This window comes from Lepeophtheirus salmonis, chromosome 5 (assembly GCF_016086655.4).
Source record: "Lepeophtheirus salmonis chromosome 5, UVic_Lsal_1.4, whole genome shotgun sequence".
NCBI lineage: Eukaryota > Metazoa > Arthropoda > Copepoda > Siphonostomatoida > Caligidae > Lepeophtheirus > Lepeophtheirus salmonis.
This window is the reverse complement of record NC_052135.2, coordinates 72,373,040-72,398,536: the sequence shown is the minus strand read 5'-3', so window position 1 is coordinate 72,398,536 and position 25,497 is coordinate 72,373,040. Positions and strand designations below refer to the sequence as shown.

The 25,497-nt window shown below is 26.3% G+C and overlaps 1 protein-coding gene across 1 annotated transcript in view; it reads right to left on the bottom strand.

The window, feature by feature from the left end:
- LOC121118961 (kin of IRRE-like protein 1) overlaps positions 1–25,497 on the bottom strand; it is a 331,486-nt gene that overhangs the window by 87,803 nt on the left and 218,186 nt on the right. Inside the window, exon 5 of the mRNA XM_040713567.2 lies at positions 4,867–5,077. Within this exon, the coding sequence (XP_040569501.1) occupies positions 4,867–5,077 (211 nt within the window). The remainder of the gene's footprint in view (positions 1–4,866; positions 5,078–25,497) is intronic.

Below are 25,497 nucleotides of genomic sequence, written 5' to 3'. Positions count from 1 at the left end.
AGTTTTTTAAATTTTTTTTTGAATAACTCACCATTAATTATGGGTGTCTGTAAAATTTGGGTGGGATAGGTAGAGCTATATTAATTTTTGAAAGTAACTACATTTGAACGAATAACCAATTACTTTTTTTGACACTTAAAATTAACAGACCGATAATTTATTTATTGGTAACACAAAAAAATTTCCAAATTTGTTTGGTTTCAGCACGCTCTGTTATTAATGTGTGCGAATAATTAAATTATAATAGGATTGTATTTGTCAAGCATAAAATCCTTGATATCACATGTCATAACATCCTGCATAAATAACACAAAAAAATATGTTCTGTGTAGGAAATAGTATATGTCATTTTAGAAAATATAAATGATTTACCAATTCTAAAAATAACGAAGCAGCTACAAAATACTGACGCTTTACGTCACCAGCTCAGTGAAGCATATAAAAATAGAGCAAAGGACTACTTTTCTATATTTTTCATTACTAGTTTTGTACGTATCTGTGGAGATGCCTAATAATTCCAATCAATGATGTGTACTATATTAAAATTTTCCAAGATTCATTCAGGTTATTCATGATGTTCACTCATTTAATCATTTCTTGTTCCGAAACAACATACATTATTTTTTCCTTCTATATATCAATTTCAGTGATTAAACTCAGTACAAACATCAAATAATTCATCATTGTCATAGCAAATATTTATCAACGGAAAAAGTAGAATAACAAAAAAATAAATAGGATCGTTTATCATAGAAATGCCAACAACTCTTTGAAAAGCTGACGAAAGATTGTTGTATGTATGAACAGACAAAAATAATTATATGAAAAAACTGTATTTATGGACAGCAACATGAAAACAATATATAATGATTTTTGTCAGAATTAAATGTGAATAACATTGTTTTTATTTGACAAATTGTAATACGATGGTCATTTGAAAAGTCTGTGCAAAGTACGAGAGATAGCACTACTGGCCTGTATCGAGCGTAATTTTAGTTAGTAGTAATTTTTGGAAGAACAAACCCCAATTTTCAAATGGGCTTTAACGACTTTTTAAACATAAAAATTCGTTTTTGTATAATTTCAATTTAAGCCCATGTTTTCAATCATAATATTTGGATAAGAAATTTTAAAATATAAATGTAATATAAGTTCTTACAAAATTGGCTTAATCGTAGAGAACTCTTCTAAATTAAGGATTTAAAAGTTTATTTCCATTTATTTTACAAATGTCCGAAAGTAAGCCACGTGGTAAGTATGCCTGTGGGGATCTAGGAGGCTTTGTTTTAAACATATCCATGACTGATAAAAACATAAGAAAAAAGTTTACTTTACACGTTCAAAATAAGTCCATGATTCCTCCATGCATCGATAACTTGGTCGGACAAAAAATGTATCTGTCATTGACGTTTGGAGAAAGGGATACCTATGTTTTGTTGACGGATTTACTCAATGATCAACCTGATGCAATGTCCTTGCTCCTTTCTAGAGTCGAAGGTTCTAATCATTTGTATTTAAGTATAATATAATGTCAATCAAGTTTTCTTTGTTCAGTCCTGTGCATTTAAGGATTTTGTGCGTAAGTTTCAAAAGCATGTCACTTTATACGTGTAAAAAATTTTTTTTATGGGAAAAACAAAAAAATTATGTACAAAATAGGAAAATTTAATAAAAATAATTGGAATATGGAATAAGAAATCTAATGAACATAATCAAGGATATTTATCATGCATTTTGATTATTAGTCTTTGTAAATAATTTAGGCTATTACTTGGCTTAGATGTAACTATATTCTGCACTTTTTTGATGTTATCTTAATCACACAATATTGCTTTGCCCCTACAATAATAAGACAATTTTTTTAACTAAACTATTATTATCATCATGTGAAGTAAGCACAGAAGTAAACTTATGCTGATTTCAATTAGGCCTTAAAATTAAGGGTTGAATGGAAAATTTTGTGTTTGTGTTATCGAACCTTCACAAAATAAAAGGAACAGGGATTTATTCAAAAATGAGATTTCACAATTTCTTATTTAATCTTGAAATATTTTCCAACCTATACATGAGTATTAAATTGTATTTAGTTATAGTTCATTATTTTTGAAAGGAATAAAAATTGATTACCATCATAAAATAATGAGAATTGAATACATTTTATTTGTAGGTGCATATCAGGACCATTATAAGTTTTTTAAATCAAAGAAAGGTTCTGAACTATGGCTACAATTTTTGCATATTCTAACTCATTTAAAAAATTTGAAAACAAAGTGTCTAACTCACTCAAATATGCCATTGAATTATGGGGCTGTAAGAATTAATGAAGTAAAATTAAAAATTTGGGATTTTTCCCATTTATTGATTTTTTTTTCATGATTATTTTTAAATTGAAGCGAATCTTTTTCTTTGTATTATTACTTCTGTAATGAAGTAGAATAGAAGATATGTTTTTCTTTATGATTGTTTGATAGTCACTTAGATTATGGAAAAAGTGTCTGATTGATTTTGATCAAACTTGGTAAGAAGATTATATTAGGTCCCAGTAAGAGGCCTTTTAATTTAAAGAGGTAAAGGTCGAGGTAACACCAAACCTAATAGTGCGTAACTTTAGAACAAATTGAAATTTATAACTCAATTTGATTTTAGAAGGAGGTTTTGCGTTTTACTGAGTGATCATTCAACTTTGTTTGAGTTAACTCTACAAAACATGGAGATGATCCTTTTGTTACTGAATTTAAAAAAAAAAAAATTTAATACTAAATCTAATATAAAAAAAAATAAATTATTTGTTTATTGAAGGTATACATATTTCTTATGAAATATTTTTAATATATAAAAAAAAGTTTAACTAGTCAATTGATATATCGAGCAACTATGTAAAATTCCATTATTCACATAAATGAGATACAAACAGTCTTGTCACATATTAATATATTTTCTAATTAATTATGTAAATAACATTTTCTGTTGTAAAGATTTTTCTTACTTATAATCAGAGTTTTTCCTACTTAGCTTACACCTAGAATCTGTCCAAATGGTAAGAAGAAAAAAAAACCTGAGTTATCTCTAACAATATAAAAAATAAAGGCCAAGAGAACAAATGTTTATGTATATAAAAAAGTATCCAATATTAAAATAAATATATTGAGTTTAATAGTTTAAATCATAATAATACTGTCGATGTTTGTGCGTGAGCTATTATTTTTTTGTTTTGGAGGATTCATAGTTTAACCATGTTAAATTTGCATAACTTTGAAATATGCGTATTATTCGTTTAAAATATTATATAATTTCAAATAATCCACCTCTAATATTAAAATTAATAAGTCAAATCATTATTTCATATCTTATATGGAAGGAAAAACTTTTTCATCACTTTTATATGCCTCATTTGCTAATAATCTCTGCTTATAGAAAGATATTATCCTTTTCCTTATTTTTCATTCATTGAAAGGTACTAAAAAAAGTTGTTGCATACCTATGACGCCTTTATTATATTGATATGTTTTATTATATTTCATAAAGCCGTACACATAGTTCAACGCAAGATATTGTCTTGAAGAAGAACTAAATAATTTAAAGTACTGAAATTTTGAACATACATAGAATATAGACGTACATTGTAAGTTCTTTAATTTTAATGCCTAATAATTTTTAAGTGAACCTTTTGTTAATGCTTTTAAATTATATTTTATTTCCCTGCAACATATTATTTAACCAAATGGTCAATTTAAATCTAAGCACATACTTTTTAAATAATCAATTAAGGTTGAGTTATTGGAATTAATTCGGATTTCAATATATTATAACATAAACAATTATTTACAAAATAAAATAAATCGGAAACTTTTAGCTGATTTACAAGTCGAGAAAATAAACACTTCAATGTAATCGACAAATTCTATTTTCACACTCAGAGCATTTGGGCGTCTCAGGGACCACTGTCAGCAAGTTTAAAACGTTAGAAAATAAGTGGGCCTCTGTCAGAAGGCCACACAGGACCCAGATGGGTTAGAGAAAAAGCCCAGGTCAATCTCCTCGATTCAATTAGTGCCCTTGCATAAGATCTTGTGACTCCACACCAGACTGTACAAAGAGCTATCAAAAAAGGGGGTGGCCTTTATGCATTATGTGGGTGGAGAGGCAACCTTTGACATTAGTAATGAAATAAATCCATTTCCCCCGTTGCAAGACTTTTTGAATTAGACGTTGAAACTTTTTTTACCCTTTTGCCCCCCTCACAGCCCTGATGCCAACCTGCTCGACCATACATTTTGGGTAAATGTCGAAGGTAGGTCAATAGTGTCCTTCATCCGAACACCGAGGTTCTTAATGTGTAAAGATTTGTAAAAGACCACTTGGTATATTTTTGAAACATTTATTTTATTGTTTTTGTAATAATGGTCTTTCTCATACTTAGTTTGAATGGCTTCGAATTTAATATAACTTGTTATTTTATCTATCATACACAACCTCATCATAATGGATAAGTACTTATCTTGTGCCCATACTTTGATGAAAATATACAAATATTTATAAAAAATGATATTCTAACATTTTCACCAAGAGAATAACAAAGTTTATTTTGTTGATACCCCTAACTAATACTGTTAAGATTAACTTTTAAAGCAAAGGATAAGATTTTGCGTATGTTTTGGCCTGATACAATTAGTTTTAGCATTGATTTTACAAAACTTAAAAAAAATGGGCATTTTAAAATATACATTGACTATTAGTGTAATAAATTAACTGTGTTAAAAAAGGATGTTTAATAACAGAACGTTAAAGGTAGAATCAAAAAGTTCGTAACTAAATTTAGGGTCATTTGTGTTAGTAGTTCAATTGTTTAAACTTAAAATGAGTTACCTAATACTCGAAGATTGATCAACTTAATAGTAGGCTTTGGAGTTGTAACTTGACATTCATATATTCCATCATCTGATAACTTTGTTTCTTGTATTCGAAGAGCCCAACGATCGGATTTTGGTATATGTATGGCTTGAATCCGTTTATCCTTTGTATTTGTTATCTCATTCAAGGCCATAAGACTTATATCACGGAGTCTTAACCAAGACACCTATGTACATTAAAAATATATAAATAGTAGTTTGTTTCTACAAGAATGATAGAGTATGAAAGAGTATTTGCGTAATTTTTTCATTTATTTTAACAGAGTATGAAAATAAACATAACTAATTTAATTAAGGGATATGAAAATTCCAAATGCATTTATTAAATTTTAAATGCAAACAAAATAAGGAAATATATGTATTATGTATTTTTTTATCACATGTGAAAAACAAACTTATACAAAATTATGAAATAACTAGAAAAAAAGAATAAAATTAATTTTATAGATGGTTGCCAATTATACAAATGTTGTATTATTCATTTTTTATTCTGACATTTCTTGTGTTCGGGCCATATCATATTGTTCCTTAGGACTCTTGGTCCTTTATCCTGGTTTTAAATGTCAGCCTTTGGAGTTTCGATGGTTTATTTAGCCAAATAAGATTTAGGAAATATGTAGGTATATAAACCAAAATATTGCCTTTTAAGTTAATAATTTATTCTATTAAAATAAATGTTGTAAAAAAAAAAGTGTAAAATTGTTCTAATAGATGGCTTCAGTAATGTTCATCTCATGTTGTATAAGTGCGATCGGTTTACTTATAAAAATATTTGAAAGATAAGAATTGGAATTATAATTAATTTTTTTAGGCACTCCTGTAATTGTTTGACTCAATATTGCTGAGAAAACGTTAAAGATAGACACCGGAAAAGCAAAATACTCCATATTTGACAGTTGTTCTTCGTTAAAGTTGAAAACGCAAGCCTGGATGCTGAAAATGTAAACAGCAGGTATGAATCCTTAAAATGGAACAGACAATTTTGGTATGTCGATCGCATTGTAGTAATTTTGTGTGTCAAAGATGCACTACGCTCTGGATGGCCAATTGTCGAAAATGTTAATAAAAAAATAAAAATCGTTGAGTCCGACCGTCATGAAAGCACTTTTTGGATTGCCAAGGAGATTGACAATAATGTATTTAAAAAAACTACATCCTATTTTACAAATCAATTTAAAAAAAGGAAAAAAGAAATACCTCAATCACCTTGGAAGATGTGAATTTGACTTATCTAACACCGACAAGTAGGTCTGTAATCGCATAGATTAAGCAAAAATTGGAATGTCCAACGCTTCTAAATATTAATTGACACAATTCTACTTTTTAACCTCTTTTACTTTTGTTCAAATACTAAATCCAGTACTTTTTTGGAATGTTATGTCATTCAAAAGGAGTTTTAAGCAATATATTTCTTATTTTATTCTCAATACTTATTACAAATGTTACTTTAAGTATCAGTAAGTAAATTGCATACTTTTTTACCATTCTATATGAAGTATAGAATATACAATTTATTTTACTTGAGGAAGAGAATGATTATTTTTAAATAACTAATTATTATATTAAAGACATGTTCTATATAAAATATATTTCCTACTTCCAATTAGCCTTTTTTAGATCGAATTTAAAGAAAATTAAAAAAATTAAAAAGATAAATAACTAATTATATGCACTACCTAGTTTGCAATTTTGCATTAAACGTGACGATAAATTAAGTTATACATTTTGGACTTCTCCTCCCCCTCCTACAAAAAGGCAATTTCTTACATATAAGCTATTTAGGAAGCATACAAAAATGAAGTGTCGACAGACAGACTCAAATAAAAAACTCCCTTTAATTAACAAAAAGTATTGTTTATATATTTTGAGTAATGCTAAAAAAAAAACAATACAACTTTACTGAAGTTTATAATTATATGAAAATTAATTAAAGTTGTCATTAAATTTGATATTCCTTCCACTCAAATGATCAAAATGCATAATATTGGATTAAGTATATGACAAATTACTTTATCTTTACTTTGGCCTAGTCTCTTGGGTAAACACAGTCACATTGGTCGCTGATTTATTGTTTTTTGTTTGATAGCTTGTTCAAACCTAAACCATTTAAAAATTGAATTGATTTGACGAAGTTGTTGTCCAAAATATTTGAAAAAGTTACAGATCCTTTTTGGAATCTACGCTGACAGTTACAACATAATAATTTCTCGAAATCTAGGATTCACTGAGACGTTCGTTTGCAAGATTAAGAGGGAATTTGAGGCCTCTGAATGTGATTTTAAGGCAATATCAATGCCATACCTTGAAAGAAAGTCTCAAATGACTTCAAGACAAACTTGACAACTTCATCTAGCCAGACTTTTGGCCGCCAAACTTCCCGGATCTGAATCCGATTAATCCATTTTGTGGGTTGCGATAGAACAACAATCAACCCAAACCCTGAAATATGAAAATCGAATTTATCAGTCGGATCATAATGGAATTCCAGGATTTGCCGATGGACCAAGTGGCGAAAGCCTGCTCCCGCTTTACTCCTCGTATTAATATTGTTATTGAGTTTGTAAATTATTATTTTGATTAAAATATATCAAAACTATACAGCTTTCAGAATATGTATGTATTTTTTTAATCCGTACATTGGTTGAAGTTAACATTGTGTTTACAAAAAAGACATTTTAAATAATAAAATAAGTTTTAAAATTATAATTTTTTTTTTTGAAAAGGTGTCTTGAGAGTCAAAAGTTATGTTCTGATAAATTTTGAATAATATTTTTGAAAGGATAGAGTGTCATTAAATGAGATTTAGTCTTTGGAGGAATATCAGCAAGCCAGTATTCTGATAATTTTCAAGCCCCCTGCATTACTACATATATGATCTAACTTTAATCAAGATTTAGTTAATTTTTGTTTTGTCATCTTAAACAACTAAATTATTATTTTTTTATAAAAATTTCACATGTTGTTCATCATCTAATATATGTAGGTGTTATTTATAATACAATATACGTCGCAATATCAAAATTGATGAATAGCAATTTGCTAGACAACATTTATTAAATGTAATGAATATTTTAAATTCTTTTTTGAAATTCATATTTTGTAAGTATTATTATATTAAATTATTTATTGTTGAGAGGCCAAACTCAAGTTAAAAAGATTAATTATAAAAAAATATTTCTTGTCTACATAATAAATATATAATATTTTAATTTTATTGTTATTACGAATGCAAAGTTTTCGATATATTTAAGAAAAGATCAAAAGTGTATTATATAAATAAATTCGAGATAACTTTTTTTTCCAGTTTACTATCTATGTAGATTAAAAAGTATCTTCAAAAATAAAAAAGACTATTTAGAATCTTTATTTATCATAAATGATTTTGTATTAAGTTTAGTTACTTTTTTTCAATTTATATATGCAAGAAACAATTATGTATATCTCTGTGATAGATTAAATTATTTTTTTATATCCATAAATATTTGATAAAAATGGCAAATCTTAAGTTGAGTATGAAAAAGACCAAAATACAATTTAATTAAAAAACAAGTAGCTTATCAAATCCACCGTGTACATCCAGGGTAGATTAAAATAATCTGGAATTTTTCTGGCGAAACAGAATATCTCGCAGTAGTCAAAATCAGAATAACAATAGATTATTTATTTCGGAGTGGGTCGCCTTCTGTCAGCTTCTCTGCTATCCTACTTATATAGCTAAAGAGAGCTAACTTTATTTATAATTTTGATTACCATTGCAATGAAATAATCCTTGCTATATGCAAACTTATATAATCAAATCAGTAACTATCCATTTTATGCTACTATTGCACGCCTCACAATGAAAAAAAAGATGAATCAAAGAAATTATAATCAAGACCTTAATCCTATTATTCATTTTTGCTCTAAAGTGTCTCTCTTTGAAAAATGGTAGATTGTATTATCCGCAAAAATTAAAGCAAAACTCATTGCTTTAGATTGGCTAGTAGCAACGTCATCGAAATACAAAAAAAAACATGAAAGTTGCATATATCATTTCAACAGTCCGAAGGATAATATATTGTATAAATATAAACTCTTCCCTACTCCACCAAGGCTAAAAGAGTATGTACTTATTCAATAGATATCCTCCCAGTCGGAGATTACAGATGCATAAAAAGGTCTTGGATTTATAATCTCATGATTTTCAACCGTTTTTAATTATTATATTGTGTGTTTTGTATTTATGTTTGTTTAAATTTGAGATACTCTCAATTACTTTGCCATTTTTATCCTGACACCCGATTTATTAATAGCCTTATAATTTTACTTTGCTTTACCCATGGTTGTTGTTTGGGATGGGGTGGGGGAAAATAAAAATGATGACCGAGGGAGTTAAAATATTACTAGTGATAGATTTTATTTAATATTGTATATTTTTTTATATTATATGTACCACAATTTTAAAATCTATATTTCTAAGTAATAATCACTGATAGGTAATTATTAAATCAAACAAAAACATTAATTAAATTCCCTACCCTCGATTTAAAATTGCTTTATATTCATATAAAGCTTAAACAAGCACTCACAATTCAAATAAATTATTCAAAATAATCATATGCAATAAAATGTAAGTTTAATGGAATAGTAAGCATGTTTATAAATTTTGGGGTTTGTAAAATCCTAGTTTCGTACCATAGGGTTAAGTCATTTCCATTTCCTGTTATTTAAAATCCACAAATATGTTAAAACTAAATTATGATACATTGTAAAAATTAAATGTTTCTTTGAAAATGTATAATTTCGACATATTGTAAACTTTATAAAATATAAAAGTTAGTTCAATATTGGTTAAGTTCAAAAACATCTATACATATTTTTAAATAAGTAAAAATGGATATAAACTATTTTATACAATCTAAATGCATTAGTATGTTTCTGAAAAAGTTTAATATTTATGTATGGTACACATTAAATATATTTATCGATGTTTTGACTATCGAACGTATAGAAGAAGAAGAAAATAGATTCAAACATATTTCTTTACTTTTAATCTGTTATCTATTTTTCCAGTCTTACAAAAAATATTTCAATAATTCTTTCTAAGTACTTAATGGTTTTAATAAAACATATTTCTGGAAAAATAAGTAATGAAACTTTTTGCATAAATAAGTTATAAATTAAAATATTAATAAAATTACGATGAGGCAACATCTAACCTTAGGGAGGTAGAGAGTGGATGATTTTTTTCATAGTGTTCATCGAATAAGTTATAATATATTTAATATAACAGTATATTTTTATATAACTTAAATTTAGATTGGTTATTTTATTAATAAGTTAATATTTAAAAAATTAATGTTTATTAAAAGAAAAAAATATCTATTTGTGTTTTTTTTAAATTTTGCATTAATCAATTTATCTCAAACTTAAAATGTACACGTTTTTTGGGGGGGATATAGTTAAAAGTGGGTCATTTTGACCCTTAAGACAACAGGTGATGATAAATACTAATGAACACACGAGGGTTAAAAAAATACAACTGTTAGTTATAGCATCTTTGTTAAAGGACTGTTTGCATCTAAAATAATCCTACATTAGATATTACATTTTTATCAAAAAATCTTAAACAGTTGGCTTTTTTAAACATATTATTTATTTAATTAAATAATGATGTTATTTTTCAACAAATTAACCATTTTATTTAATTAATAATTCTTAGAAAAATAAATAATGATCATTATTTAAAACAAAAAAATCAGAAAAAATATTTACGTAAGCACAAAGAGCTTCAGTACTAAATGTTTGGATAATGACGTATTACAAATTCAAATGACACACCATCTAGGCATTTGCTATATTATTAAAAGAGATTTAAAAAACAAGGAGAATAGATGGTTCAAATACTAATCAACCAAATACCATATACAATATATGTGGAAAGTGTGTTCCGTAATTCAGACACCCTTAATAATATATGAATATGCTGTATACCTCTAGAATGCAAAAAATGAATCTATAATTTATATTTACAAAAATTCCAGCCCATAATTGAACTTTTAATCCTACTATAAAGCAAAGTGATAATTTTTTTATTGATATGTTTTTTACCTGTTTCTTTGTTATATTCTTTATGTTACTTAGCTATTTTGACACCATCTCATTTTTAAAGTCAATTTTTCCTTTGTTCTTATCGGAACTAACTCTAATCATGAAATTTTATTTTATTTTAAAATTAAAAAAAAAAAAAATTCAAATGAAATTGACGATTTTTTAAAATAATATATAAATAGCTATAATTATGAATATAATTTAGATTATGCCATTGATACATATTTATATTAATAAAGTAATATATAACTGTCTGTCTGTTGTTGATGCCTAATAAACCTCAGCAATGCCCGGTACTCTCGGCTAGTTCTCAAAAATATTTAAACGATATGCAAAGTTCTATATAAATTATTTTTGTACACTATATTAAAATTCATAAAAGATCATTTTTTCTAGATTATTCTAGAAATAAGTGCATATTGTTTATTATCAATATTTGCAACTTCATCATAGTGTCACTTTTGTATTGTTATTTACATGGTAGTATGATTGAGAGTCTCATAAAAACATTTTGTTTTTATCGGTATGAGAGTTAATAAATGAAGTACATCTTGTGCATTCATTGCATGATAAAAAGAATGGTTCTAAGATCTACTTAATCATTTTAGTAGTGCTATATTAGACTAATTAAATCAACTTTGTATAGCCATACAAATTATATGAATATAGAAATAAGACATTCAAAAGTAAAATAAAGTAATATTCTCATTTTACTTCAAAACTATCATGCACAATTACATCCAGCTTGGAATTTTCTACGTACTTTCTAAAAAAAAAAAAAATCTTAGGATTGGTCTTTAAGTTTAAGTCCTTAGATTTTTTCCTTGGAATTTCGATAGTTTATTAAGATAAATAAGATATATGATATAGAACAAAGTAGCTCAATGGAAACCGCGTTCAGGAGAAATTACTCTAAAACTAAATGTGCAAAGGATCGCGCCTGGTCTTTCCTATTGAAGGAAATATACATTATTTATATAGACTTCAAAGAAGATATCTTGGTCAGATGGAAAAATCAAAATACAAATAAATATTACTACAAAGGTGTCTTGTCGCCATATTTAGATATAAGCACCTTATATGTAATTATTAAGATTGTATGTCCCTTAGGATCATGAATACTCTATAAACACAAATTGCATAGGGCTACATAGAGTGTATCTTCTAACTATCTTTTTAGAATTATATGACATGCAGGAAATGTTACTCCCTTTTTTTATGATCTCACTCATATAGAAAATATTCAATACTTATATTCAAAGGGGAAAATCTAGTGTGAAATGGGCCTTTTACATAAAGAAAGAGAAAAAAAACGTAACTCTAACAATTTGAAGAATATTTTGGGGAGAGAAAAAAAAATGCACAAGACTTTTCATTAGATCAGCTACAATCAGATGTGACAATAGAGGAAGGTCGAAAATGACATAAAGAAGGAAATTTGCTAGAATTACTGCAGCGTCGATCCCCAATTCTACTCTGGCTCCAACAAGGACTTACAATCATAACTCTGCAAGAAATCCTCAGGGTTATGGTCTGTCTTTTATTAGCTCACACAAGCGGTCAAACAAGATTAGAATATAATTGAATCTATTTAGGAATGGATGTTGACTACTCAGGAATGAAATAATTATAACAACGGCTAAGGAAAAGATAATTCATTCTATATACTACCAATTACAAATTAACGGTATACCCAAAAAAAACACCATATTTACATAATTGCCTTTATCAATTTATAAGTGTTCTATGCACAAAATTTACACAAAAACTATAAAAGTTTTTGAAAAAAAAATTAATATCTAGGGATGATTGATGATAAACTTTATCTTTTAAGAGCTTAATGTGAAATATAAATTCTTTTTCACAAATCAGTGTTTATATTTAATTCAAAATTTATTTGAAATTAACAAAAATTTTAAATATAAATGAGAAACAAAAAAACCAGAAACAGTGATATTGTTATAAGTGCTAACGCCTATTTTATTAATACGACAACGTTAATATTTCTTATATCCAAAATATTTTTATAAATTACATTAGGGATCACTATATACAGTTTATCCAGTTATTCGTTTTCATCTATTTTGACAGGTAGAAAGACACAATTAGCCTTATTAATATGTATATATATAGATATATATGAAATTGAAATTTCATGTATGAAAATTTTGAACAAAAACATTATCCAACTGATAAAATATAGGATTGAAAAACTCGTTTTTGCAAAATTGATACGTATGATGATATCAAGTTAAGGAATAAACGATGATAATAAAAACAATAAAGATATCAAGCTGATTTTTTGCGTCATCACATTTTGAATACTAAAAAAAAACATTGATTTTGTAACACTTAATATCCGCATTCTTGATTTTTCGACTTATAACATTTGTGACCTTTACACATTTAAATGGCTCTGCCTAGATCTTATATTTGTCACATCTGAAAAATTTCATAGACTTGCCCTATAGACAATGCTCAAACTTATATCTTTTTGTAGAAAAAATGTAAATTTTAAATATTATTTTAAAAAAGTAAGTTACAGTTTATTTACATAACAAAAAATCAAAAGTAACAATTTCAGCATTTTTCTAAAATTTAAAAACAATAAATGTAGAAAACATAGTAAAGTCTCTGAAAATATGAAGAGAGGCTCTCAAAATTCTAAAGAGGACTCTGAAATGATAGCTATACTATTAATAAAATATGACATTAATACAGTAGACTTAGTTAAAGTTTACTATATTTAGAGAAACTAAAGAATGCAAAAATTAGACGTAATTTAAAACGATGTCCAATTTGTGATTGCTGAAGTTATAAGGTTAAAATTATATTTTAATATTTGGCAAAAATAAATTTTTAATACACATCCATAAAAAATTCATTTATTGTAATTTAATTCACAATAATATAAATATGTAGTTTTAATATATATTTTTTTTGATTAATCGCACTCTTTGTGTTTTGTATTTGTAGCAAAGAAATTAATGCACACAATTTTTTTTTTTGTTTTGTTCTATAATTGTTTTCATAATACAATTAATTTATAATTCTCGATATGTCTTTATACCGATATATGTGTCCCGTTGATACAGAATCAGGCTAAAATGATTTTTCTCTTATTTAAGTATGGATTTTTTAATTCTATGACAAAAAAATGATAAAATAATAATAAATTGACATATTTTTTTATGATGTCATTATTAAATCAAATAGATGTTTAAAACTACCCATTGCTCAAATTCTTATTTTTCTTAAATTACCCCTCAAATTTCGATAATAAACCCGTAAAACTAACTTTAAAATTTCTATAAAATATCGAGTTTTCTATATATGACGAATATAATAAGAAATAGGATTTTCTATCTTTCTTGCTTTTTATTCAAGTTTGTTTTAATCTTGATAAACCATATGTAATAGTAAAAAAATATTCATTTTTTAATTCAGTTTTAGGGAGCTGAGACAGTAACTACTATGAAATTTATAAAAAAAATTCTTATTCCTCTGAATCTACATTATATATACAATAATTTTCACAAAACTCCTGAAACATTTACTCGGACTTTTTATACAATTCTGTATTATTCTTGATTTTTAGTCAAAATTTCGTTAATTTAATTAACTGTTTTACTAAAAAAGTTGTTTCTTTTCTTTCTAGGATTCTTCTTTTTTTCAATTTGAGTACTGAGTTTTTTAATGATAACTACAAAAATTATTATATTTAATACTTACAACCTCATCAGAAACTAATGGTTACTAATATAATTAGTATTAAGTAATAAATAAATCATAAAAATATATATATATTAATATTTAATGTTTAAATATAAGAATAACAAATTATATGTTGTTATACCCCACAGCTCATATTTTTTTGAATGTCTTTCTCAATGGCATATATTTTAACCTGTCATTTTAGTATTTTATATAATATTTTGAGTGCAAAATGACATAATTATAAAAGTCATTAAACATTCTATCAGGCATTTAGGTACGTCATATTTTTGGCATTTTTCTTTTATCCATTTCACTAACCGGGTTATAGAAAGGATGTTCACTAACGTAGGTTTAACAATAGTCTTTTTGTTTTACAACTAATCAAAATTACAAACTAACATTTAGTAAGAAAAATAATATATGAATATCTTATCAACATGAAAGTAATTTTTAATCTTATATAGTTTTGTAATAGTAAAATATTTTTTGCTGATATAAATTAGAAAAATTATGTTTTATTAATCCTTTGATGTATTCAAAAGTTATTATAAGTATCGCTATAAGGTTTGAAAAGCTTTGAGTATCAATTTGTTGTAGGTTGATATAACAATGAAGAAAAAATGCACTTTATATTTATATATATGTGTATATACAAAAATTAATAAAACTATTATTTGTGTTTCTGTAAAAACTATTAAAATAATTTGTTTTTTAAATGTTTGCATCAAAACTCTTGTCAAAACCTTTAAAAAAACATTTTTCCAGTTTTTGTACTTTTTCTTCGTTTTTGGGTGTCAAAATATACTTAAAATATGTGAAAAATGCTAATTTTGAAATTTCTTTTTTAATTTTGATTATAAATAATTCTTAAATTGGATGATTATTTTACAAAATAAAATTCAAACGAAAATTTAGCTTGATTTAAGCAAAATATTATTGCGATTTCTTGCTGTAAGCACAAATCAAAAGAATGTTACATAAAAGAAGCAAAGCATTGGAGCAAAACATGGTACATAAAATGTTTTTTTTCTCCTTTCTTTGTGCTTAAAAGCCATTTACAAAAAAAAAAATGCTAGTAACTAAATAATCTAAATTAATAATGTATTTATAAATAATTTAAGAGGCATTTAAATACCATTGCCATGACGGTATATTGAAAAGTTTTGGCACAAGTCTAACGAACACTCTATTACAACATGTTATACTTGAGGTTTTAATTGCTCAATTTAGGCCATTTGACAAATTTGTGGGTTAAAAACATACTGGATACCATTAGAAATATATAATCTATAGATCATAAAATAAATAAATATGCGAAATATTTACATGTGGAATTTGGATTTTTGAGCAATTTTTGTTGTTGTTGCTGAGCAACTTATAGTCAAGGTTGTGCCTTTATCGGTCTAGCGGTTCAAGTGGTTCCGATTTTTGAACCACTAGAACCAGAACCGACAAAGTTAACCCGAGACAGCAATATATTGCTTGTCTGTCTCCGTTCTTGTGCTTTTGTTCCTATATAGAATATATAAATAAAATAAATTATATATTATAAAAAATAAATTAGCTTTAATCAATAAGTCGATTTTGTGATTTTTTTTTTACGTTGCCAGGCTGGTACAGTTGTATCTGAGTTCCAAATAGCTAAATACTTCTTATGGATCTGGAAAAGTGGTTTTTATGTACCAGACAGTGTAAATAAAAGAGGGAAGGGGTGGGGTAAATTATGGATCCAGGTCCTCCCCTCAAGGTCCCCACAGTGAAAACTATTCTCTGAAGCAACCTTAGTTTTCGGGGTCTCTACTGGAACTTGGGCGCTATGAACTTTGAGCATAAGGATGCTGTAGCCCTTTTTGTATTTAATATAATTTTTTGGACCCAAATTGTCAATATTTATTTCATACCAGCTTAGGAACTTTATTTACTAAAAGGGAAAAATAAGCAAATATCCAAAATATGTCAAAGTGAGCAATTTTGTGTGAAATTACTCACAAATCCTCAGTCTATTTTTGACCATTCTGTATTGTAAACAGTCATAGGAAATTTGCCAATAGATAATTTAGACTCAGAAAATTGAATAAGGACTCCTTTAAACACGGAAGGGTTAAAGGAAACAGCCTACAAAGGCCAATCTACTCAAATCCATTAGGGCTCATACAAGAGATCTCGTAGTTTCACACCAGAATGTCCAAAGTTTAAAAAAATAAGCTAGAAAGAGCTTGGTTTGGGGATAAGAGGCCACTTTTGCTACCAGCAATGAAAGAAAACCATCTCCTTTGTGGATCGACTCTTTTTAATTAATCTTTTTAGTTCTTTGCAACTCTTTTTTGAAACTTTGGTCCCCCTATAGCATTGATGCCAATCCCTTCAACTACCTCTTTTCGATGCATGTCAAGGGGAGGGCCACGACAGAGGACTACATCCGAAGCAAGTGCCTGGTTGTCCGACGGCGCCTGAAGCCATCATTATCTCTAAGGACGGCTATATTAAAGATATAGAATAGCTCAGACACACATCTGTATATATTTCTAATTTTGTTGAAATTCCATTAGTAGTTTATTAATTTTATCTTGTTGAAATTTAAAATTTAAAGTGATTAGAAATTAATGGACCACTCGGTAAGCAATGATTTTCATATATAAGCCTAATGTTATTCAACAACAACTTTATTTTTTCTTTATTAGCTACAAAATTAATATTCTTAAAATAACAATAAATTAAAAAAAGTTTTTAAATTCTAAGAATGGAAAATATATTTTAAGTTAATCAATTATTACGTTTAATGTGTATTTCTCAGAAAAAAATAAAGTTTTATTTAAATTGCACTCTTGATTACATCATATAACATTTTCTTTTGAGTAGGGATTTAACAAAGAAACAAAATTATGTAATCCAATTTTTGCATCATCAAATCTATGAGAAAAGTAATTGCAGTTTTTTTATGCTATTGCAAATAATTTATCCATCTTAATATATTGAAGTATTTTGGGCAATTTTTTGTATGGTTGCAAGGTTATGTTTCATAAAAAAATTATAATTAATCTATTTTTGCAAAAATACAAATAACATCTGAGAGCTGTTACATTAATAAAATAATTCATTTTTGAACGCTAATCTTGAGTTAAATCAGTTACTACAAAAAGTGTTTTATAGCTCATACATCAAAGTCAACTGATTAGTTTTGCTTGAAAAAAAATTAATATTCCTAATGAATGAAAAATATCAAATTACAATGACATTCAATCTTACTCAACCTTAGAAATTAAGGAATAATAAATAAAATGTTGTATCTTTAAAAGTTTAAGTGATAGTTATTGTAGACTAAAATTATAAATTAGTAAAAAAGGGTTTCTTAATTTGCATATATGAACAGCAAAAGTATATTTAAGGATAATATATTAGATACTTGGTATCAAAAAACAAGATTTGAGTTGTAAAAAGAAAATAAACGTCTAAATAAATGTGCGTTACACAAGATACCAAAAGGGAATATTTATTTTTTTGGCTGCATGCATGGAACTGAAATACTCATACAATGAGACAAGTTAAAGAAAAGTTGTAAGGATATTGTTGCAAAATATATTTATCATCTTTAATTTTTAATCAAATAAAATTCGTATAACTGAATTCAAATCGATAATTTTAATGAATCAATATCAAAAGTTCCATTTTTACGACATTTTACAGGCCTTCAAATCAAAATGCGTCCATGAAGGAACATTTTTTGGGATATTTAATGGCTATTTTCTTGCTGATAGGAATAAAAAAAAAATATTTGCAATACCAAATTTTTAACTTTTGTAATCACGGTAGACGCTAATGTACATATTTAGCTTCCTAATCTAACCATAAACAAAGTAAACTCTAATATGAATATTTTAAAGGAACCAAAAACAAAAAATGTTTGTTATCCTGAACAAATTTTTAAATCCAATAAAAAAAAAAAAAAAATTAACTGCCATAATTTTTGGATTTTTCATAAAAACAGAGCAATATTTTCAACAATTATTCCTATTGATATATAAATATTATAATTATAAATTTTAGAGATCTACATTCCATTACTCTTTCTGGTATTTAAAAAATATTTTAAATATCATGAAAAATAATGCAATGACGAATAAATCAATATATAGGACACGTATGCCAGTTGATACCAAATGATTAAAATTTTGACACTTTCTTACTATTTAAGTGCCAGAATAAATTAACACAGGCTAAAAAATAAATTGACCACATATTAACCTATAGAGTCTATATATTTTTTAAGTAATTCAATATGATACTATTATTTATATGTAAACTTTATTTTCATTAAGAAAAGTGAACAATTATAAACTAAAATCATTTATTATTTTATTTTGTTTATCTTACAAGAACACTTCATTTATTTGGCCTAGTCAGTTAATTAAACAGAAAGTCAATTTACAAACATTTTGTATTAACTAAAATAATAATATTTACTATGTATTATAATATATTTTCATTCATATATCTTGAAAAATAGTTAAATACTACAATGATAAAGCTCTTTTTTTTTGGCAGCTGTCTAAAATATCTAATTATTAGATTATAATTATGCAATGTTCAGTAATTATTTTATCTTATATCTTAGTGTTTCCCTGATCCTTTCTCTTTAATTTATGTTCTACAGTCTTTGAACGTTACATCCTCTTGAAAAAAAAATCTTGGCTAATTAGATTAATTAATTATATAAACATCTTAAAATATAGCAATTGATTTATTTTCATATTTAAATGAGCTAATCACTTTAATCATTGTCCCTCATATATGAGTGATTTAAGTATACAAGGTCTATGGTAAGGCACCAATGATATCAACATTTGTTTACTTTTTAGGAAGCAAAGACATATTGAAATTTTGTGTAAATGATACTCACTTACATTTATATTATAGGGGTATTATCACTTTTCCACCCTGTTGGTAAACGTATATTTGAAAGTTTTGTAGGCTTTTAAAGCAGGATTTTCCCTTCAAATTTAGCTACATCATTTTTTAGAACAAATCATTGCTACTTTTTTCTCATACATGATAGTTTCTTTTGTTATTGACACAATCATTCATAATCTTCTTTTTTTTTTGTTTTATTTTCTGATTTTGACTCACGTTTGACAATCCCCTTCAAAAACCTCTCTTGCCTTTGATTAAATCGGTTTTTTGAGAAAAATTAGGATACCTATTCGATAAAAGTATAAATTATACGGTTTAAAGTAATTTTTCTAAGACTTTTTGCTAAATCTTCAATGTTGTAACCCTTGGTTCTTTCTATCTGGGAATGGAGTGTCTTACATTTATTCAATCATCCACTAAGATCATGAATATGAGTATGTTACCACAAGTCAATGAGTTCTTTCGAAATAGACTCATGATCCCGGATTGGTGACTCTTTACGCCAGGATTAGATAACCTTTTGAGACTTTGAGTGCCGACTTCAACATTTATAATGAATGAGTGGGCCACTATCAACAATAATGGTAAAAACCACACACAAACTACGGGAATATTTTCGAATTTACACGTGCCAGTGAATATGCCACCGTGTGCTAGCAGTGGAACGCGTGCCATTGGTTGCCAACCCCTGCTTTACACCTTAAAAACAGTATTTATTCTTTATTTTCTTAGTATTTTACTTTTTTCTTGTTCGTCTTGTCTATAACTCAGATACAAAAATATATAATTAAACGTTAAGCTTGTATCAAGCTTAAAAAAACATAAAACGAAAGCAAATAAAAAATATTTAAAATGTCGAAGAGGCCAAGTTATAAAGGTATGGGGTAAATTTACAAACGGGAAAATAAATGTTATTGAAATCTCCAAGGTGTCAAATTTATGTTGTAAAATTATTTGTGCCACAGGAACCGGTCACAAAATTGAACTACTATTTTTTTAAATATTTTGGGAAAAAGTAGTATTCTCACTTTAGTTCAATGCTTTATACGAAATGTTACAATGATCCAATTTAAGCCATGTATCCTTTTTTCTCTTTAATAACTTCTTGCCAATAAGAATCCAACATTTTAATACCCTTCTCGTAAAATTCCTTGTATCTATTGGATAAAAACTCGCAAAAGCAATTTGTACCACAAGCACTTGCATAAAAACTTAGCATCCAAGCTCTCTCTGGCCTGTCATCCAAGATGTTGTTATCTCGTCCCTGCTATTACATATGAGCATTAGGACCAATATTAGGGTAAAAAAGAACTTGCCATCAAATCTTAGGATAAACTGATTCAGAAACCGATGAAAATCACTTAAATTAATTTGAGGAACCGTTTACAATTGTTAAATTTTACATTACTTCTATGTAGCTGAGTATAGTTTAAGAGGGGGAAAAGTCAATGTAGTCAATATATAAAAATTTTAGTAAAATATTGATGAATATTTGAAAATCATATAAAAATAACATTAAAATGTAAAATTATTTTACTCTATTTAATATGCAAAAATCATTTTCTTTATTAAATTTTTCAATTTAAAAAATGCTTAATTAAATAAGATATACATGTTATTTAATTTTTATCATATGATAATAGCAATGTAGTATTTCCTTAATTTAATTTTGTTTTTTCAAATATATCAAATTACATTCACGTTTTTCTTTGCAAGAAGTGATCTTGTTACACAAAAATACTTATATATACATAAATATTTTATATAGTTGACTATTTTCTTTATGAGCCAATTATGACAATGTAATACATTAGGTGAAAAGGAACAAATATTTACCAATTGGAGAAACCAAGTCCCCGCCATAAAATATTTTTTCAAGTTAGTGGTCTTAGTAATAATTTTTTACAACATTTTTTTGGCATCCTCTATGATTTTATTATTTTAATTAAATTTACAAAGGAAAATTCTTGAAGGAGAATAAATAAGTTGAATACGCCATTAAAGCTTATGATAAAATGGCATAATCTATTGTATAATAAAAAAAGACAATTGCGTAAGAAAAATATTTTGTTGATAACCATACATTTCCTCAAGTTCAAAAACATGTTTTTTTAGTTTTTTCGAAAGCTTTAGGATGGACATCCCAGTTTTGACTTCGGATGTTTGACACAAAAAAAAACTTACATTAAAGAAATACATTATAGAGCTATTTATAACTTATTTTATGCTAAATTATATTTTATTGAAGTCGATGGAACATGGTCTAATCGTAATAATCTATGAATTATTTACAGTAAATATAACAGTTTATGGTCCATAACTATTTTATTACAGTTAATACTTTATTCATTGATCACTTGTGAATATTTCATCTCAAAACATTTGATTATGTCTATTGAATATACTCCCTGTTATATTTTATACCTATTAATTCATAGTCTAAAATATTAGATGTATAAAAACATGATAAAATGTGTATAATTGAGCTGGAATATTATTTTTAATTGATAAATTTTTATCATACAAGATATGTTTTCTGCAAAATATGTTTGGATTGTCATTTCGTAGATAGTGAGGAAAGGAATAGAGCAAAACTAATGTTACTATTAAATTAAACGCATTGTTAACGTTAGCTACGTGTTATATGAATTTGGCTAAATAAAATGTATTACTGCTATACAGAATAAAATATATACATATATATGAAAAAAAAAAAATTGTCCAAACTAAACGTTAAATTCGAAAATAAATATCAAACACTTAAAATGGATGAAAATATAGCATGTGGCGAAATCCACCGGAGGGAAAAATCTATGTAAACGTAGCCAAATTTATCTATAACGGATTTAACTAGAATGTTTCATCCTCTAGTGAGGAGTATCCCTCTAGTGAAGTAACAGACTGACAGTTTATAACTTTGTATATTGAAAATGTTTATAGCTATTTATAGGTATATTTAAAGCATACATTTTTATTTGGCATCATCTATCACATTAATTATATTTTTATGTGTTACATACCTTGAAATAACACAAAAGAAATAAGAAACATTATTTATATTCTCTCTTTTTATATATAAGTAGATATTTTGCATCCAATACAATTCACTATTACTTTTTACTATATCCATCAATTTGATTAATAATGCTTCTTTCATAAATATTTTGTTAACTAATCATTTTGTAACTAAAATTAATTTATAGTAGGTTATAACACTATCGAACAAAATTTGGATTGCAAAAAGGTTTCATGAGTCTACTCTTTTGAGGAAAATACTTTTTTTATACTCTTTCAATTGGTCAGAAGAAGTTGCACTGATTAAGTATGAGTAAACGTAAAATAATTACATTAACTCCATCTTGCCAGGAACATGGATTACGGATAAACTATTCATTTTAAAAATCAAACTGCCTCAATGATTTATTTTATTTTATCATTCAATTGAAACATGAACCACTTAATGTAAAATAATCAAGGGATGGTCTTCTCCAATAAATGCGAAATATAATAAACTACGAAAGAATTGACAGTATAAAAACTCTGTCATGGTTTCTCCCCAAAAAAAAGGTTCCTTTGAGGATATTTAATTTATGGTCCTTTCTACGAACTCACTAATAAAGAAGATACAAAATTAAAAGCCAGATGAGAAATGTATATAAAGAAATTCAATTTCTTCGAGGAAAGAGATAATTTAAAAAAAGAATCATACTTGATTATTGCTTTAGAAGTACAACATCAAGTATTACCCTGAAAAAAATGAAATGTTCCGACAAAATCTTTTATCATTACATAACTCTATGATTAACTACTTAAATCACATATGAAGGTTTTTAATCGAAAATGGGATCATGAGTCATCATTTTTTAACAAAAAATAATTCTTTTCTTATAAAATTACTCTTTATTAGAATAATTATGAAATATAGTTTTACAAAGCTCTATTAACGAGGTTGCGTGTATAAATGTTTAGAAATTAATACATAGGAATTACATTTTTAAATTCATGTACATTATGTATTTAATAAGAACGACTAAGATGCAAATCTATACACATTGATTGCAGGAGAACTGTTTCCATTGTCGTGTTTTCCATTGAGCTTTGTCGTTCGATACTACCATTATACTTTTTGTTTTCAACTGAATCCTCACTCTCTTTCACTTTATGTTTGTTTATCTTTCTTTATCTGACTCCTCTCTTATCTTCCTATAGCCTCCTAATTATTGGACTAGTTTTTAAATAAAGAATTCTAAAAGAAAATTATCAATGAAATATTTTGATGTTAATTTGGAATATTGACAAAGACATACAGCGTTTTCGTTCGTAATATTTTTAATAAAATTAAGTTTTAATTTTCAAATATCATATGATATTTTTTTTTCTGGATGTAGTCTTCTTAGAGCTTTGAGTTTCTGAATAGAAAGGTCTCATTTTCAACTTTTAATTCAAGTAGTTTAAGTTATAAAAATGATAAAACATGAATAGAGCAATGTAGAAAAATTCACACGACGTTATCGATAAATTGTTTTCTAAAATTGAGCATGTGTAGGTTTGTAACTCAGTCGTTAATAAAAAAAAGTATTATTTATGTATATCAATATTCATAGAGAATTTTTAGGTGAGAAGTAGTAATTCGAATTTTTTTTTTTGTATAGAATAAACTTAATCAGTGCTACTAAATTTGATCAATTACAGAAAAATTAATAAATGGTTTTGGAACCTAGAAACATTAGGTTTTAAAATAGACTTAATTTATTTATCCTTATCTTTCATTTCAAACAAATAAACAAGCTTTGAATAATAAAAATCAAGAAAAATACCAAATCGTTATTCCGTTTTTCGAAATGCTTTAAATCTAATATAAAAAATCTATTGCCATATTTAGAAATAGAAGATCTTTAGTCAAGTTCTAAAAATTTTACAATTCTTGGCTCCTGGAATTAACTCTTGGTTATAGCATGAATTTTAAATCGGTTAATAAAACAAAATGAATTAATTCTAAACCGGATCCCTGCCAAAATGCCATCATTTGAAAGATTTCTTTAAAGTGTTTTAAATGAAATATAAATTGACCTTATATAAAATGGTTTTTTTCTTAGCTGGTAAATTATACGTTTTTTTAAACACATTCTAATTTAACGATGAAATCGATAGTTATTTGTATTTATAAAAATACAAAAATGATATTTTAAGGGCTTCATCATTTATGTAACGAAATAGAGTGATTACTCTATTGAAATAAAAATCTAGTTATAAAGATTTACCTTTGAAATATTGGTAAACCATAACTGTAATAGGATATTGAAGATATACATAAGTTATTGACAAACTTTTATAGAATTTTCCAATATTCATTTATTTGGGGAAAAGATAGGAAAATAAAGTAAAAAGATAAAAACCTATTTTTAATGGTTTTTGAATAAGTTTATTTTTCATCTATACTTTCATTTAATATCAAAAACTCAAATGATTCTCAAGTGTATTTAAAAATGGACAGTACTGCCAGAAAATTATTTAGAAGTATTTTAAACAATAAATTTTACAGTTAACTACTTAACAAGTTTTTGCCCTCGGATTCAGATTGTGTATTGATTACTTTTGTATTAAGAAGAAATGAAAATAATCGATTGAACCCGAAATTTTTGTTTTTTTGGCATTAAAAGAGCATCATTTTTATTATTTAAAATTTTTGATAGCTACATAAGTATACCAAAAAAAAAATCAATCAAAAAAGATGAACCGGTAGGATATTTATCCTGTTCTAAAAAAAGAAATGCTAAAAATTATTTTTATCCTTTTATCTGTCCTACTTCAAATCCACTTCTACCGTCAAAAAACAAAAAAAAAAGTATTTATATCTCGACAAATTCTTTCA